Below are 17,605 nucleotides of genomic sequence, written 5' to 3'. Positions count from 1 at the left end.
GGCTGCAGTGGAATGGTGAGGGAGGAATGGGACTGTTCTGTTTTGCTCGCAGTCACAACTGTGGCATTTGCAATGTGTTTTCTGCAATGCCAACCTCCCACCATCAAGGATTGCTACAGTGAGCCCAAACCTTTTAAGGTTTTCAGTATTACTGGAAAAAATACATATCACAAAACAGAGTTTAAGTTTTGAACTCCTGATGATAATCTATTCTAAAAAACTAAAATTCACCAGAATGTCTATACAACTTTATGGCAGATGAAGGCCCAGCAGCTTCCAGACTCCCAGTTTATTTGGAGACTTGCCCTTGGAAAAGTTTTCAAACCTTGACAATTGTAATGTCACGAAACAACCTTATAAAACCGTAATAAACCAGGATTCTTCATTTGAGCAAAACTACCCCACTGGAAGTGTTTATACTAAAGCACTCATTTCACTCATGCCTTCAGACAAAAACATGCAACTGTCAAATATGACACAAATCAGTGTCCCAGTATGAATGGCCAGGACGGGTTAAAGGAAAGAGAAAAGAAAATGCAAGAATGAGGATTATTTAAATACCACCGTTAGATTCCTAGCCAGAAACCTTGTATTCTTCTTTGTTCAACTGTGCCTACCAGTTCTCCTGTATCCCAAATATGTACCAATAGGGTAATGAGTTTCTTCAATTAAATCTACAGCATACTTATTTAAGTAACATATATGAGATGAAAGCTCTTTCTTAATCTCTTTAATTAAAGAATTGAGAAAGCTCCCAAACAACACAGTTATTCAAGAAGTCCTACAGCAAAAAGGGGTTGATAAGATTTGACAATGCTAATATTTTTAATCCAATTTCCAATCCAATTGATGCTACTTCCTGTTCTACCTCTGATGTAAGGGTAATCATTCTGTTCCACATCTTATTTGGTAAAGTAATGTCACTGGCAAAGTTAAGGTTGTGTAACTCGTATCCGTTAACTCATTTTGTACCCTCTGCAATGCTTTTTGTTGCCTCCATCATTATCCAGTGTAGTGCTAATGCAAAGAGTGTTGATGATAACACAACACCAACCACAATACTGAACCACTTACCCAAGCCTGTAATCAATTTTACTGTGCATCTACTTTCATCATAAAAACTCATTATTTTAATCAGCTTGCCTGGTATCCTGTAGCTTCTAGCAATATTCCACGGGGTCTCTGTGGATGCTATCAATCACTTTCTTAAAGTCAGTGAAGTTGATTAAGATGGGTTTCTGCCAAGAGGTAGCTTTTTTCGATGATCTGGCAAAGAGTGAATGTTTGTTCACAATATGATCTACCCACATGGACCCCTGCCTGTTGTAGTAATATTTCATCCACTGCCTTCTACATTCTACTCAGCCTAACAGTAGCTGATACTTTGCCCAGGATTGATAGCAATACAGTATCTCCCCCATTTGTGCATTGAGTAAGATCACTCTTTGTTGGCAATGCCACAATACCCCCATCTTTCCAGTCTTGTGGCACTGGTTCTTTCACTCATATTTCATTAAAGTTTTGTTAGCTGCTCAATCAGAATTTCACCTCCCACCTGTGCTACTTCTGTTTGAATTCAGTCAAACCCAGAAGCTTTCCCTTGTTTGAAGCCTTTGATGGCTGCTTAATTTCATCGGGTGTTATTGGTCCCACTTTCGTTTTTAATTTAGCATTGGCATTTCTCTTGAACCTGTGCATGATCGTCAGCTCTGGACAGTAATATAGAAAGGAAATATTCTTTCCATAATTTGGCTTGCTCTTCATATGTTTTCAATATCTGTCCACAAGAGTCCCTGATGGGCATGAGCTGTGATAGTCTGATTCTTTCTGAGAGGTCTTTTATATAGCAAGCAGCAAAAATTGGATTGAAAGTAAATGCAGAGAAAACCAAGATTATAAAGGTAGGACACTGGACAACAGATACAAAAGTGTACATGGATGGAAAAGAAATCGGATGGGTAGATGCGTTCTGCTATCTGGGGAGTGTGATGACATTTGAAGGTAACTGCAATGCAGATATTTATGTGAGATTAGGAAAACAGACACCACTACTGGAAGGATGAACAACATCTGGACAGAGGTCTTACACCAAGGCCAAATTTGATCTGTTGGGCCTTTATTAGTGGTGATAATATGCATGGTGGAAAGATTCCAGATTGACTCTCAGAATCCAGACTGAGATTGTAGGCTGTCAGTTTACAAGTAAAAGGATGTTTTTTCCCCTAACTTGAGTACATTTAGTGGGGAGATAATTAAGAAAACAATAAAGACAGATATTCACACAATGCCATTTTCACAGCCATTTTTCAGAACAGACCTGAATTTTGAGGTACACCCGTCATCTCCCTCCAGCCTCAAACCTGACTCGTCAATATGATACATCTGATATATTTCTGTAATGACTTTTTTGATACATTAATAAAATATTTGAAATAAAACTAACAGTTTTCATTCAAAAGTACTCAAAGCAATAGTATACATTTGCTTTCTCCACTTTAAGTGCTGAAAAAGGACTCCACTTTCTTTTATGGCTTAAATCCACTAATACACATCCTTGTGTATACATAGTGCTACTCCTCTTTTACTAACACTTCAGATAGGCACAATTTCTGTTAATGTTTCTAATGGAGGTCCATTTCGAATAAAATATGACCCCTTATTATAGACATCAATGTATGTTTGTGTGATTAAGCAGATTTCTAAAGTCACCACTGCACACTTTGTTTTAAGTTTCTCTATTGCCTTTCCATTAAGAGTGCTTCACAGAAATTATGTCTGCTTGTTAATGGAAATCTACAAGAAACTACGAATAAATTCTTTTCTTACTTATATGACCTAACAATCTGCTGTGCTTGTTTAGAAAAGGATTGGAATCTCAAGCACTTCTACAACAATGACATTTTTCTAAATTACACAGAAGTCTGAGTTGTGAAATGGTTCTCCTGTTAACCTCTTCCATGACCTAAATTATAAAGATTAAAAGATGTTCTCCCTTAGCAAAAAGTGCCGTGCATACCTAAGTCCTTTCCCAAGATACATCTACGCTTAGGGTGGTGTGTACAATACAGACAATGCATGCCCAGCTAGCAGTGTAGATGGTGAGGCATGGTTAGGCAAATCGAGTAGAGTACCCTACATGGCTCTCTACATGGCTAAGCAGCGCCTCCCACGTCTACACTGCTATATTTGGCAATGTAGTGTCCTACTGCCTCCACCCTGCTGGAACCTTTCCACACAGCAGGGAAGACTCTAGCAGTAGAGAGCTACCTAAGCCCTTCACTGCCACATGTAGATACACACCACACTTACAAACGTGGACACAACCTGCCTTGCCTTTTACTGTGGCACATAACTACATGTATCCCACACCACGCCGCAAGTGTAGACAAAGTCCTAATGACAAGATTTTCTTAGGATGTATCTGAAAGCTTCTGTGCACATTTTGCTGAACTTAATTGTTTTCATTACTCCATCTTGATCCTGCTTCTGCTCCCTATAAAATGTCTTAGTGCCAACATTTTGCTTTAAAAAGCTCACTATATTTTCTAAATTAATACAAACAGCACGTCCACAAGCTCCTCTCACTTTTATGGTCAGTTTCATACTCTGCTTCTGTCTTACACTATTAGTTCTCAAGAATAAACTTGGAGAACTGAAACAACAATCTAAAGCGTGGTAACACCAGTAGAAATTCAAAGAGCATGAGCAGATTCCGCAAATCCATATCAAGACTACTTCAAACGCACCATTCATAAAAGATTATGGGTGATAGCCACTTTCTGTTCTCCAACAGTCTGCTCTACTCAATGAGTAGAATATGAAACATTAAATTAATGGACGGGACACTGAGGCAAGAGAAATATACTTCTAAGATCTATCAAGAACTTATTAAAATTTAATGTGTGTATGTGTCCTAAGAAACTACAGTGTCTTCAAGGATCCATTATAGCCTTTAAAGAAAAAAGTATGGTTAAAAAAGTCCCACCCACAAAAAAACAAACAATTTGTAGTAAAGACTAAATTTGGTCAGCCAATAATGTTAAAAACAAACAGAAAAAAAGCTGACTTTATTTCAGTAACTCAAAACCCCTCCTCAAATTATTTTTCAAATTTGTTAAAAAAAAATAAAAATAAGAACACTGCAAAGAACCCAAACAAACAAGAGCAGTTTTCAGCACTGGAAAATAGGATTTTAGACTTTCAGAAAATTGGGGCACACAATGAGGATTAACAGACCTTTAGTTGCAATACAAGCTAATATGATAATTTACACAAGCAGTTTTACTTTAAAATTATCTGTTGAAGTTCAACCTGATTTTATTTAGGTTAAATAAAATTTAAATTATTGTCCCTTAACTCCTAATCAATTACTACTTATCACTTATATTGCAGTAGAACTTAAAATGTGCTAGATGCTTTGATCCTCCATGCACTTGAGTTTTGGTTTTAATTCTTGGTTTTAAAATACCAATTACAGAACTGTGAAAATATGTAATAAAGGTTAAATGTGTCAGCGTTTTTGGTATTGATGTCATATTAATCTGTATATCAAAGATATGCAAAAATGTTTTATTATTTTAAAAGATTACCGTTAACATAAGAAAGATGAAAGCAGATATTCCTAAAACGAGGATTTCTTTATTCCCTTTACTCTCCACATGCAACTTGCGATAATATGGTCCTATGAGATAAGTCTTTATAACAAGACATATAAGAAAAACAGCAGCCAGAGAAAAGAGAATTTGGCCAATCAGTATCAGTATTCTCAGTATTTCCATGACAGTGCTAGAAAAGAAAAAGAGAAAAAAAAATGTTATTTTACCTGTTCTCTTGCCTTTAAACCAGTTTTCCTCAAGTGAAAAATCTAATGACAAAGGTTTTCAAAAAGGGTTGCTAGTTAGCTTCCCAGATTCATATTTAGGAAACTCAATACAGGTCTTAATTATCAAAACTGCAACGCACCCAGTAATTCCTGCTAAAGTCTAGAATCTACTCCCATTATGGTCCAACACAGCCTGTATTGGCTGACCTTCAGGGCACAGCATATGGCTCAATAATTTACTTAGGCTTATATTTCAACAGGATGATTATGGGATATAATGAGATGGTATGGAAGGCATTTAATTTCATGACACAAATAACTTTTTCCCCATCATTTGATTTTACGTGAAGTATTGGGGTGAGGTGTTCTGATTTAATATTATACATATAAATAATATAAGGGTGCACATAGCATTGGATGACCATGTTTTGAGAAACCTGTAGGGACAGGAATTTATAATTGTACTGTAAGAATTGATGTAAACCTTGATTTCATTCTGCCATCCACTCTTTTTGAATAACAGAAAGGAATGACTGTCTGAGACTGAGATCCTGTTTCCCATATGCATTACAATTAGGACCGGTTATAAATTTTAGTTAGTAAAAAGACCGGATTTTGTATTGTGTCTATGATAAATAGATTAGAATTGTTGAGAGCTTGAAGCCAGTGTGAATCATTTTAGTTATAAGATTTAGCAAAGCTTAGTTTACAATGTATTCTGCTACCTTTGAAGGTTTCTGTGAAAGACTGTGTGAATGAGCAAAAAGAAAAGGGAGTACTTGTGGCACCGTAGCTCATGCTCAAATAAATTGGTTAGTCTCTAAGGTGCCACAAGTCCTCCTTTTCTTTTTGCGAATACAGACTAACACGGCTGTTACTCTGAAACCTGTGTGAATGAGGAATGCATGCATCAGGAAAAGATAAAGTGTGAAGGCCATTGTTAACCAGATGGTCAAGAAAGGGGGAGTGAAGACACTTATCGAGATTTGTTGAAGCCAAAGAACCATCAATGCGTACCCATGATTGAGGAAGGGCAAATTGACAAACCTGAGGTGAAGGCTGGTCCCCTAAAGACAACTGATTAAATCGAAACCAGGACAGGATGACCCTTTCAGAGGTGTTTTGGAATGTTAACACCAATCAAGGAGTAACCGGTCAGAAACTGACACAGCAAAATCTATAGACTTCAACAGAGAAAAAGGACTATAAGAACAGGGTGCTTTGTCATGGGACTTTGGGTTCGTCTTGCCACACTCCAGGAGCATCAGATTGCGACCGACAGAGCCCTGCTCCCTTCTGCGACCAATCTGTCTGGCCACTAGATTGATCCAGACTCTGGACTGGTAATTATAAACATCAACTGGCAGAGGGTGTGTGTGTGTGTGATTAAAAAGCATACACTAACTGTTGTATTCTCAATACATATGGCATATTTGCCTTCTCTCTTATAAAAAGATCCTGTGTGCTTTGTACAGCATAACAGACATTAAAAATTCTAAATATAGTTTTGTCATAGCCATACACAGATCCTTAAGCTTATGGGTGGGCAAATTCTATAAGCCACAAAACAATGAGGCTCTCTTCAGAGACAAATAAAGTACAAAAATAAATACATTTTTAAAACCTCTTTACCTGGAGTATGTGCTGGCTCCTGCTTGAATAAGGGTCGGCATAACAGCTATAAACAAACCAAGTTGTACATCCTGCATTACCAGCATACCAAGTAGTACACTACTGTAATCAATATCACCTGTTTGTCAGAAAAAGAAGCTGATAAAAATATAGCTTGATGCAGACAAAACATTTAATGGCATCTGTAACAATGTTAGTAGTAACCATATATCTAGAGACTTCTTCATTGACTGAAGATATAGAATACAGTGTTATATTTTTTAAATCAACTACGGCAATCTAATTACGGAAATAATTATAAGCCATTTACAGGAAGCTTTTATCATGGATTAAAAATAAGATTTTGCTAAAGCCAGCTGATCAGTTGTTGGGTATATCATTTCTATTCTGTAAACTAACTAAGATGCTGTAGAATGATAGACACAGAAGCCTGATGAATAGGCATAGCATGCATAAAATATTTATTTTAAGTTTCATGCAATGGGATGTGAATAAATCTAAGTCGATGTCCATTAAGGAGATATGCAGTTTCTTTCTTAATTAAAATAGACCTGTGGGGAAGAAGAAAGGAAGTGCTCAAAAAGCTTATGAGGGGAAAATTTTGGGAATCATTGGGAAAATAAGCAGCCATTATGCAAGGTACATTTCTCCTCTGAAATGTGTTCAGGTAAAACTCTTCTGACTTTCCATATCTATTCCATATGTGCATTCAGAATCATATCTGCTTCTTTAGAGATAAGAATAAGTTTGCTTTTCAGTCCTGTTAGCACTGTGGAGTCAAAACAATTAAGAGATTGAGCTGCATTCTATTACTTCTTCTGTATCAGAATTGTTTGTTAATTTCCGATCAGTTACATCTACACAAACCCATTGATAAACAACAGTTATGAACCTTTCTGTAACTGTTGTTCTTCCAGATATGTTGCACATGACCATTCCAATGTAGGCATGTGCATGCCCTGAGCACAGCTGCTGGAATTTTCCCCCCTACTGGTATCTGCCAGGTTGGCTCCAGAACTCTCTGGTGCCACACACTCATAGCGCCAGTAAAAGGACCCTGCTCCACCTCAGTTTCTTCTTATCGACGGACTCTGACAGAGGGGTAGGAGAGTGGGTTTTGGAATGGACATGAGCAACATATCTTGAAGAACAAAAGTTACAGGAAGGTTAGTAACTGTTTTTTCTTCGAGTGCTTTCACATGTCCAATCGAATATAGATAATTCACAAGAGGGATAGCTCAGTGGTTTGAGCATTGGCCTGCGAAACCCAGGGTTATGAGTTCAATCCCTGAGGTGGCCATTTAGGAATCTAGGCCAAAAATTGGGGATTGGTCCTGCTTTGAGCTGGGGGTTGGACTAGATGACCTAATGAGGTCCCTTCCAACCCTGATATTCTATGACAAGCAGTTGTACAGGAAGTGGGTTTGGAGTTCCAAGTCAGACTGACCGCAAGGCTGCCTGGCTGACATTGGCATCGTCTCTAGCCTGCTCGGTGATAACACAGTACATTGAGAACATGTGCACCGACGACCATGTTGCTGCTCTGTAGATGTCCTGAATAGGGACTTGTGCTAAGAAGGCAGCAGAGGAGGCCTGTGATCTTGTGGAATGAGCAGTCAGATTATCTGGGGGTGAGATGCCTGGATACATGAAATAATCCAGGATGAAATTCTCTGGGCAGAAATGGAAAGACCCTTCATTCTCTCTGCTATTGCTATGAACAGCAGAGTTGATCTGTGGAATCGTTTGGTTCCTTTGTATGTAGAAAGCCAGAGCCCATCTAACATCCAAGGACTGTAGGCACTGTTCCTCTCTGTTCACATGACATTTAGAGTAGAATACTGGTAGGAAGATTATTTGACTGCAAGGGAATTGCAAAACCACCTTTGGGAGGAATGACAGGTGTGGACGCAGCTGAACCTTATCCTTGAAGAAGATAGCATTTGGGGATTCCAATGTAAGGGCACAGATCTCTAAAACTCTTCTGGCCAAAGTGATGGCAACTAAGACAACCACTTTCCAGGAGAGATGCAACAGCAAGCAGGTTGTTAGTGGCTCAAATGGTGAATCCATGAGTTTCGACAAGACAAGGTTTAGATCTCAGAGAGGAATGGGTTTTCTAACCTGGGGGCATGCCATCTCCAGGCCTTTGAGAAAATGGATAACCATCTCGAGTGAAAAAATGGATTGGTTGTTGACCTTGGGATGAAAGGCTGAAATGGCTGCTAGGTGAACCTTGAACTGAAGAGAGGGACAGGCCTGGTTTCAGCAGCAGAAGGTACTCCAAAACGAGTTGCAGAGAGGACTGCGTAGGTAGAATTCCCTGTTGGGAGGACGAGCTGGAGAACAGCTTCCATTTTGCAAGGTAGGTGGCCCTAGTGGAGGGTTTTCTACAGCCAAGTAGGACTCTATGGACCTGCTCCGAGCAAGCTTGCTCCTCAGGATTCAGCCATAGAGTTTCCAGGCCATCAGATGAAGAGAGCTTAGGTTCAGATGGAGCAGGCAACCATGGTCTTGGAAGATCAGGTCTGAGTGGAGAGGAAGCAGTCGCAGGGTCTCCACCGAAAGGCCTCCAAGCGGGGTGAGCTAATGTTGCCTGGGCCATGCTGGGTCTAGGAGAATGACTTGCGCTCAGTCCTGCTTGATCTTCATCAGAACCTTCTGAATGAGCGGGGTAGGAGGGAATGCATAAAACAAGTGATTTATCCATAACAGGAACGTGTGTGAGAGACCCTGGGCTGTGGCCTCCCAGGGAGCAGAACTGATGGCATTTCTTGTTGTTGTGGGTAGCAAACAGATCTATAAGGGGAGTTCCCCATGCTTGGAAGATGTCCTTTGTGATGTCCAGTTGGAGGGACCACTCATGTTGAGAGAAGATAGATCACCTCAGCAGGTCTGCCAGCTGGTTCTGCATTCCTGGAAGGCAGGACGCTTCTAAACTGATTGAGTGTGCGATGCAGAGCTCCCACAGCCGGATTGCTTCCTGACACAAGGTGGAAGGGTGCGCTCTGCCCTGTCTGTTGATGTGTAACATGGCCATCATGTCTGTGAGAACCAAAATTATCTTGTTTGTAATGTGGGGTAGGAACACCTGACAGGCTAGGCAGACTGCCTGGAGCTCCCTGACATTGATATGGAGGAAAAGCTCTTCTTGAGACCAGAGGCCATGAGTCCTGAGGGGAGGGCTCCCCAGCTGAGGTCTGATGCATCGGATGCTAGAGACATGGACAGTTGAGGCAGAAAAAAAGGGTACCCTCACACATACCACACAGTGGTTCAGCCACCATGTCAGTGAATCGAGGACCTGAGCGGGAACAGTGAGCACCAAGTCCAGGTGAGGTCATGAGGGAGAGCATACTGCAGCCAACCAGGCTTGGAGAGGTCTGAGACGTACCCTCACGTGTTGCACTACATATGTGCATGAAGCCATGTGGCCCAGAAGACTCAGACTCTTTCATGTAGTCGTGATCAGATAAGCCTGGAGGGATCTTATCAGGGCTGTAAATTGAACAAAAGTGATCATCTGGAAGAAGGGCCCTTGCCTGCACGGAGTCGAGAACTGCACCAATTAACTCTATCCTTTGGACAGGAATAAGAGTGGATTTCTGGTCATTTACCAGAAGGCCTAGTGGCTGGAAGGTCGATTGGATGAGACGGATGTCAGCTCTGGACCGGCCTCTAACCAGCCAGTTGGCGAGATATGGGAATACGAATATGATATGAAAGGGATATGAACTCCCTTTTTTCTGAGAAAAGCTGGCACCACTGCCACACATTTAGTGAAGACCCATGGGGTGATGGACAGGCCGAACGGAAGAACTGCAAACTGGTAATGAACTTGGTTCACGACAAATCTTAGGAATCGTCTGTAGCCTCAGAAAATCAATACATGGAAGTATGTGTCCTTGAGATCGAGAGCAGCATACCAATCCCTTGGATCCAGAGAAGGAATGATGGAAGCCAAGGAGACCATGTGGAACTAAGTTCTTGAGATAGCGGTTGAGACAACGCAGATCTAGGATTGGTCTGAAACCACCCTTGGCTTTCAGGATTAGAAAGTAACAGGAATAGAACACCTTTCCTCTTAGGTTGAACAGAATCTTCCACGGCTCTGACTGAAAGGAGGATTTGGACTTCTTGTTCCAACAGTTGCTCATGAGAAGGGTCCCTGAAGATGGACAGGGAAAGGGGGTGAGACGGTGGGGTAGACAAAAACTGGACGATGTATCCCACTTCAATTGTTCTTAGAACCCAACGATCCGAGGTGATGTGGGTCCAGGCATAGAGGAAGCATGAGAGTCGGTTGGAAAACAAAGGGGAAGCTGGATCCTGTGTTGAGGGGATTGTAATGTTGACCTTGAGCGTCTCATCAAAATGAGTGCTTCAAGGTCCCCGAGTGTCTGGGGTCAATCTGTATTGGTCCTGCTGAGGAGATTGATGGAGGGAGCCCTTCATCTGAATCTCCTGCTCTTCCTCCTCTGTTGATCTTGTCTTGCTGACTGGGCAAAGCAGAAGCCAGTCTGTTGGGGCCTCTGGTGCTTTCTGGATACAGCCAGGATATCATCATCAGACAATCCCTTGATTCTCTACCACAAATTTACATATGGGTCCTGAGATGACTCAGGAGCCCTATCCTGGAACCACAGATCTGCCTGCAGTAGGTAGACATTTCCTGGTAGGTCAGCTGCCTGCTGGGAGAAAGTTCTTTTTTTTCCTTTCCTTCTTTCTCTTTTCAGCTTTGAGGGCAAGGTATACAGATCAAAGATTTCAAGGTCACCTTAGAGTCTTTAAGGTTATCTAGTCTAGCATCTGTTTGCTCTGAAAAGAGTAATGAGCCTTCAAAGGGGAGGTCTTGAAGTATTTGTTGCACCTCATATAGAAACCCTGAGGACTGCAACCACAAGCTCCTGTACCCGGTTACAGCTGTGGCCGTTGATCTGGCTGCAGAATCAGCAGCATCCAAAGCTGCTTGAAGGTAGGTCAGTGCCACTGTTTTCCCTTCCTTGACTAAGGATGAGAACTCTTGTCTAGACACCCGGGGGGAGCAAGTCCTTAAATGTTAGCATGGACTCCCATATATTAAAATTACAGCAGCCTAGCAAGGCTTGCTATGCTGAGCTGTAGAAGTCCGTGGAGTAGGCCTTCTGAACAAAAAGGTCCAATTTCTTTGGGTCTTTCACCTTCAGCACGGACCCTGCTTGACCTTGTTGATTCCTTTTGTTGGCAGTCGCCATAACCAGGGACCCTGGGGGTGATGCAAGGAAAGGAACTTGTACCCTTTAGCTGGTACAAAATATTTACGTTCTGTATGGTTCACTGTAGGAGGGATAGAGGGAGGGATTTGTCACAGTGCCCTGACTGGGTCCATAATGGCCTCGTTAAGTGGTAGAGCCACTCTAGAGGGACCCGCTGCAGACAAAATATCTAAGAAACTATGTGTTGTCTCCTTGACCACCTCTGCTTGTATTCAAAGTTTGAGGCTTCCCACTTTAACAAATCCTGGAATGCTTGTGGTCATCTTGTGGTGGGGACACCCCTGCTGCCACCACTGCCTTGTCTGGGGAGGACGATAAAGAGGCTATGACCAGCCAAGCTGCCTCCGTCACTTCCTCAATGTCAGCAAAGACCTGTGGTACTTCTTCCTTCCTAAGAAGGAAGTGGGCGGAGTGGTGTCAGCAGTGCCCTTTAGACCAGTGCTATGAGTGCATAGCACCAGAGGGCACTCGAGCTGACCAGACGGATACTAATAGGGGAAAAAATTCCAGCAACTGTGCTCAGGGCACGCACACACCTACACTGGAATGGACATGTGCAAGCACTCGAAAAAGAACAACAAGTTGCACAGTTGTCTGAGGTTCTGCACCAAAAAATTAAAATTTTCTGCACACAGTATTTTAAAATTCTGCAAATTTTATTTATCAATAAATAAATATGGCGGCTCCAAAATGGCAATGGGGAGCACAGGCCACTGGCTGCATGGAGGTGGGAGATCACCCCCAACCATCCCAGGACATGGACTCAGCAGTGAGGCTGCACCTGACCTTGACACAGCGCAAGGCCTGGACCTGCCCCCTGCGCAAGCTGCACCACGTGCGGGCAGGCAGGCTCAGCCCAGCAGATACAAGTGTGGAGTGGCTTAGTGTGGGTGGGATCCAGTGTGTGGTGAGAGGGTTTTGTGTGGGCCAATCTGGGTGTGAGCAGCTTAGTTTGGGGTCCAGGTATAGGGGGTCTGAATGCACAGAGGCTTGTTGAGGGTTCCAGGTGCAGGGGCAATAGGACTCTTCAGGGGCTCCAGGTGAAGTTGGTTGCAGATCAGAAGGAGGGGTCTGAGTGTGTAGGGTTCAGAGGGGGGTCCAGGTGTAGGGGACTCATTGGGATGGTCCAGGTGCAGGGGGATGCGGTTCATCAGGATAGGGGTTCGAGTGTGGGGAGCTCAGGGGGAAGGGAGGTGGTCCAGATGCAGGGTAATGGGGCCAGGTGTAGGGCCCGGGTGCAGGGGGGCGCTGAATGCAGGAAGTGAGACTCGGTACGGGGGATTCAGGTGGAGGGCTCGGTATGGGGGTTCTGGGTGTGGAGGGGTGACACTTGGCAGGGGGACTGGATGTACAGGATTTGGACGGACGGGGGGTAGAACTCCCCATACAGTGACCCTTCCCCCAGGGCGGAAGAACTATGGGGGCAGGAATCGGAGTGTGTGTGCAGAGTTTCCTGCAGCCCAGGGAGGTTTCTGAGGGGGGTCTGACCCAGCCCCAGCCGCTCCTTGCAAGGAAGAGGAAGTCCCATCCTCCCCTAACCCCAGCCTAGACAGGATTAGCAGCTGAGCCAGGCACAGGGTAGGAGCTACTGGCTAGGGCATCCCTAGCCCTGCCACTCCCCCCGCTATGGTGATTTACTTCAAGTACCTGAAGCAGCCAGCAGTGAAGTGACGTGCCTGTGCTGCTGGGGAGAGGTACATGACCACTCTTGCAGCTTCCCTTTGCTTCCCTGTTAGAAAGTCATTTTTCTGCGGGGGAGAAAAAAAAATCTTTGGGGACATGAATTCTGTGGACACACAGTGGTGCAGAATTCCCCTAGGAGTAATCATTTGACTTGAATAACCTTTATTATTGGTCATGATTAAGGCTAAGATTTTATCATGGTTATTTTTAGTAAAAGACATGGACAGGTTATGGGCCATGAACAAAATATCACGGAAGCCGTGACCCGTCATCTGTGACTTTTGCTGATGTGGCTCCATTGTTTCCCCTGCCACTGTGGTGGCTAGGAGCTGCTGGGTTTTCACCTCCACCCCACAAGGCTGTCCCCAGTTGCTGGAACCTGAGGCAGCTGTCGCCTGTTGCTGGAACCCTGCCGGGGCCGCACTGGCTGCCAGCTCCAGTCCCACAGACCCAGGGGCTGAAGCAGAAAATGTCATGGAGGTCTCTGGAAGTCTCTGCTTCCATGACCTCTGTGACGTTAAAGTAGCCCTAGTAATGATAAATGAGAAGTAAACAACAAATTTTGATTAATAGAATCCAGGTTGACTTGTAGGGCTGACAGTTTGAAAACAAAACAAAAATCTTTTCACCTGTAAACTGAGCAAATAATTAAACATGGAATTCACACACTGGAATTTTTACAGTCACATGGAGTAGAATTACACTAAGTGAAGTGTGTAGGAATGGGAGTACATTTCTTCTAAAAGGAAAAAACTAGCAAATGCAGAACAAGTGCATAATTTAAGGAAAACGTTCAGATTCAGAGCCCTGAAATTTCCATTCATAATTTTCTTAGATATTTATTTAACCAAAAACTATTCATTGAGAATGCTGTCTTAACTTTCCATGTAGGTGGATGTGCTACAGAAGCTAAAAGCATTTGGGGGTAGACTAATTAGCAGGCCTCAGACTGCAGAAAGAAGGTGCAAGTTATTGGGTCAGGCCTTTCTGCCCTCATGGCAGATTGGTAGTAGCAGTCTTAAACTGGCGATTTAGCACAAACATGAAAATCACCTGTGGCCGAAAGGGTTAAAAATCAGTGTGGGACTCCATTACAGAGGGATGTCATAAAAGAGAACATGACACCTTATAAGTAAATGATGTTATTATCTATTCAGATATTTCTATTGATATTTTAGAGGAAGTGGGCCTGTGCAAACCATACAAAAACAAGCAAGCACCAATGCTTGGTATTATCAAATAATATTCCAGGCTCCCCATCAAGTTAGTACATTAAATAGTAATGGCAATGTTCTTTTTTCTATTTTGTGTCAGGTCATTAGTATGATGCTCAACCATTTTGAGAATTTATTACAGACATTTTTAATCAGTGCTGTCATTGGGACAATCCATATGTAAATTGCACCTACCTTCTTTATCTCCTCGAGCACTCCCTACAAGGAATCTGGATACTAAGGGTGTGCTGGATAAGGATAAACAAGTAGAAATGAAGACACTCTGTGTTGGTCTAATCTGTAGTAAATGTCCCCATAGTAAGCCAAAAGCAATCATCAGAAGTGTCATGTAACAGGGTCCTTGCAAAGATATCTTCCACACCTTGAGGATAACACAGTTAGATTTGTATTGTATAACCCGAGGGCTATTCTCTCATTGATGAATGTTACATTGGTTTTCAATGCAAGTGAGTAGTAAAATAGATCCATGTGATTTTGGGCTGCAGAACTATACCATACAAGTAATAGCCCCCCACTACACAGCTCTGCTGAGACTATGTTCAGTGTTGGGTACCTCATTAGATGTATTAGACAAACTGGAGGGAGTTCAGAGAAGAGAAATGAAAATAATTAAAGGGCTAGATGGCCTGACATGGTAATTGTTGACAAATTGAACTATACAAACACCACATAGGCAGAGGAATTATTTAGCATGATGCAAGGAGTATAACTAGGAGTAATGGGATAAAATAAAGAAAAGGAAAAAAAGTTACATATCAGGAAAAACCTCCCAAATATGAGCACTACCATGCTATGGAACAGCTTTTAAGAAAAACCCCACCCCCCAAAATTATTTAAAACTAGACAGGACAAAACACTAGAAAATATATTGTAGCAGGTACAACTCAATCCAGCAATGGCAAGGTATGGATTAGTATACGGTTTAATAGGTCTTCATCTTGAAGAGCTGTAATTTATGAGTGTCTAGTGAATATAATTTACATAATTAAACTTAGATACCCATATAATTGTCCACATATCAATAAAATAGACCTCCTTTTATGAGCTCTCACTGACTTTTAACCATCAATTTAAAACAAACATAAGCCATGCAAAATGTGTCTTTTAAACTATTAGTTATTTGTATTATTGTGCTAGTTTTAATAATTTATTTTGCAACAATATATTTTCAGTTAAAAATAATGTATCTTAACCTTGCATCATAAAACTAGCTGCAGTTTCTGACTCTCTACATTAACAAGTCAACTTTTCTTTAACATATTTGTCTCTTTTTTGCTGAAGTCTGACTGTCTCAATATATAAATTAGGTTATACTATGGTACATGTCTAATCAAGGGCCAACAGGCTCTTACAACACATTTCATCCAGTACACTTTATGTTGTAAATCCATCATATGGTGTTTAATCCATTAACTGTGCCTTGCAGGACACATGCCTGCATCACAACATTGTGATGTCTACACCTCTACAACTGGATTCAACATCACAGTGTAATATAGTTGGATTGCCCTGCAGTAAGTGTGTGTCTTAATTTCCTAGAAATCATGAACTGTTCTGGGAAAATCAAGAGGGATATTAAAATAGGCACTAGGATAACATTTTTTGCATTCTTTCTCCTCCACCTATCTCCCCCTTCACGCTCAGTATCTGTGGAAAGAACCAGAGATATTTCTCTTACTTTTAAAGATCATGGTCAAACTACATTAAGATATATTGTAGACAGGCTTTTAAATGCTGAAATATAATTGATAACTTCATCACGACCAATCAAATCCTGAAATGCAGAAGTTTTATACAAAAATACCTTTCTCAGCCTTTCAGGGGAAAACTCCAGACCAACTAGAAACAAGGTGAAGAACACACCAAACTCTCCTAATGTCTCCACTTGTACAATAGACTGCAAAATAAGAATATAAAATGTTCAGTGTACTAGTCTGCTTACGAGAATATAATCACATCTACATTACTATTTTAGCTACGCAGTGCTATGGGACATAGGATGGTACATGTACAAATTTCTAGACAGGCAGTACCCAAATTGTGGTCTATGGAGCACTTACTGGTAGTCATATGGTGCTGGCTCTCTTTGTTCACAACTATTTTTGAAGGTGGCCAGGCTCTCTTTTACAAAGATGACTTACAAACAAGAAGGAACCTGCCTACCTGCCTCTTTTTAGGGGCTGTTGCTACATAAGGAGTGGTGAAAACAGAACAAGAGCTGCCTTCAGGAACTGGCGCCACCAATCACCAATAGGAGACAAATGTCCCAAAGAGTGGAAAAAAATAATGAAGCAGCTGGGCAACATTTCCAGAGGAGAAGGAAACCAACCAGCAGGGAAGTAGGTGCAGGACAAAGACAAGGGGACCAGGTGGCAGAGAAGCATGTACAGGTGCAGCAAGGGGAGAGAATAATAGAACAGATTAAATGAAGAGCAAAAGTAGGTATTCGTTTTTTTCACAAGTGACTGAACACTTCACATTAGACAGCTAAAAATACATAAATACTTCCTTGCAGCAACTACAGCAGTTACTTTGAAAAGTGATATTGGCATGTTATGTGACTGGAAACAAAAGGGTGATGGCCTGTGCAATCGCACAGAGGTGGTGTTCTGCAAGACAACCTCTCTATTAACATGTGGTGCACACTATGAAAATTATAACGAACCCCTGATCTGTTCTAAAACATCTTTATCACTAAACAGTCAAATTTTTAAAGCATGTGTCTACTGTAAGTACACAGAATTTTTTGTAATTACATATTCATTAACTACCTTCTCTCCAATTTTCAATCCCTCACTTATTGGGCAAATCTCTCTCTTGGAAACTAAAGCTTTGCGTGCTTACTCTGCAAGTGGACTTTTGCTAAGATTGGCTGAAATGAGTTTTGCCATTTTTGTTTGTATTCTTCTAGGAATGCATGAAGGAAGTTGAAAATTTGAGTTTAAGAGAAGTTTATTCTTCCTCCAACAGATTATTTT

General features: G+C 41.8%; 1 protein-coding gene across 2 annotated transcripts in view; it reads right to left on the bottom strand.

The window, feature by feature from the left end:
- SLC9D1 (solute carrier family 9 member D1) overlaps positions 1-17,605 on the bottom strand; it is a 74,035-nt gene that overhangs the window by 14,344 nt on the left and 42,086 nt on the right. For both annotated transcript variants that reach the window (XM_048855983.2, XM_048855984.2), the window contains exons 6-9: positions 16,432-16,524; positions 14,802-14,988; positions 6,455-6,572; positions 4,590-4,785 (exon numbers count right to left, since the gene is read on the bottom strand). In XM_048855983.2, coding sequence (XP_048711940.2) covers positions 4,590-4,785; positions 6,455-6,572; positions 14,802-14,988; positions 16,432-16,524 — 594 coding nt within the window. The remainder of the gene's footprint in view (positions 1-4,589; positions 4,786-6,454; positions 6,573-14,801; positions 14,989-16,431; positions 16,525-17,605) is intronic.

The sequence above is a fragment of the Caretta caretta genome, chromosome 1, assembly GCF_965140235.1.
Source record: "Caretta caretta isolate rCarCar2 chromosome 1, rCarCar1.hap1, whole genome shotgun sequence".
NCBI classification, from domain to species: domain Eukaryota; kingdom Metazoa; phylum Chordata; order Testudines; family Cheloniidae; genus Caretta; species Caretta caretta.
The sequence above is the reverse complement of the archived record's forward strand: the minus strand, read 5'-3'. Positions and strand labels throughout refer to the sequence as shown.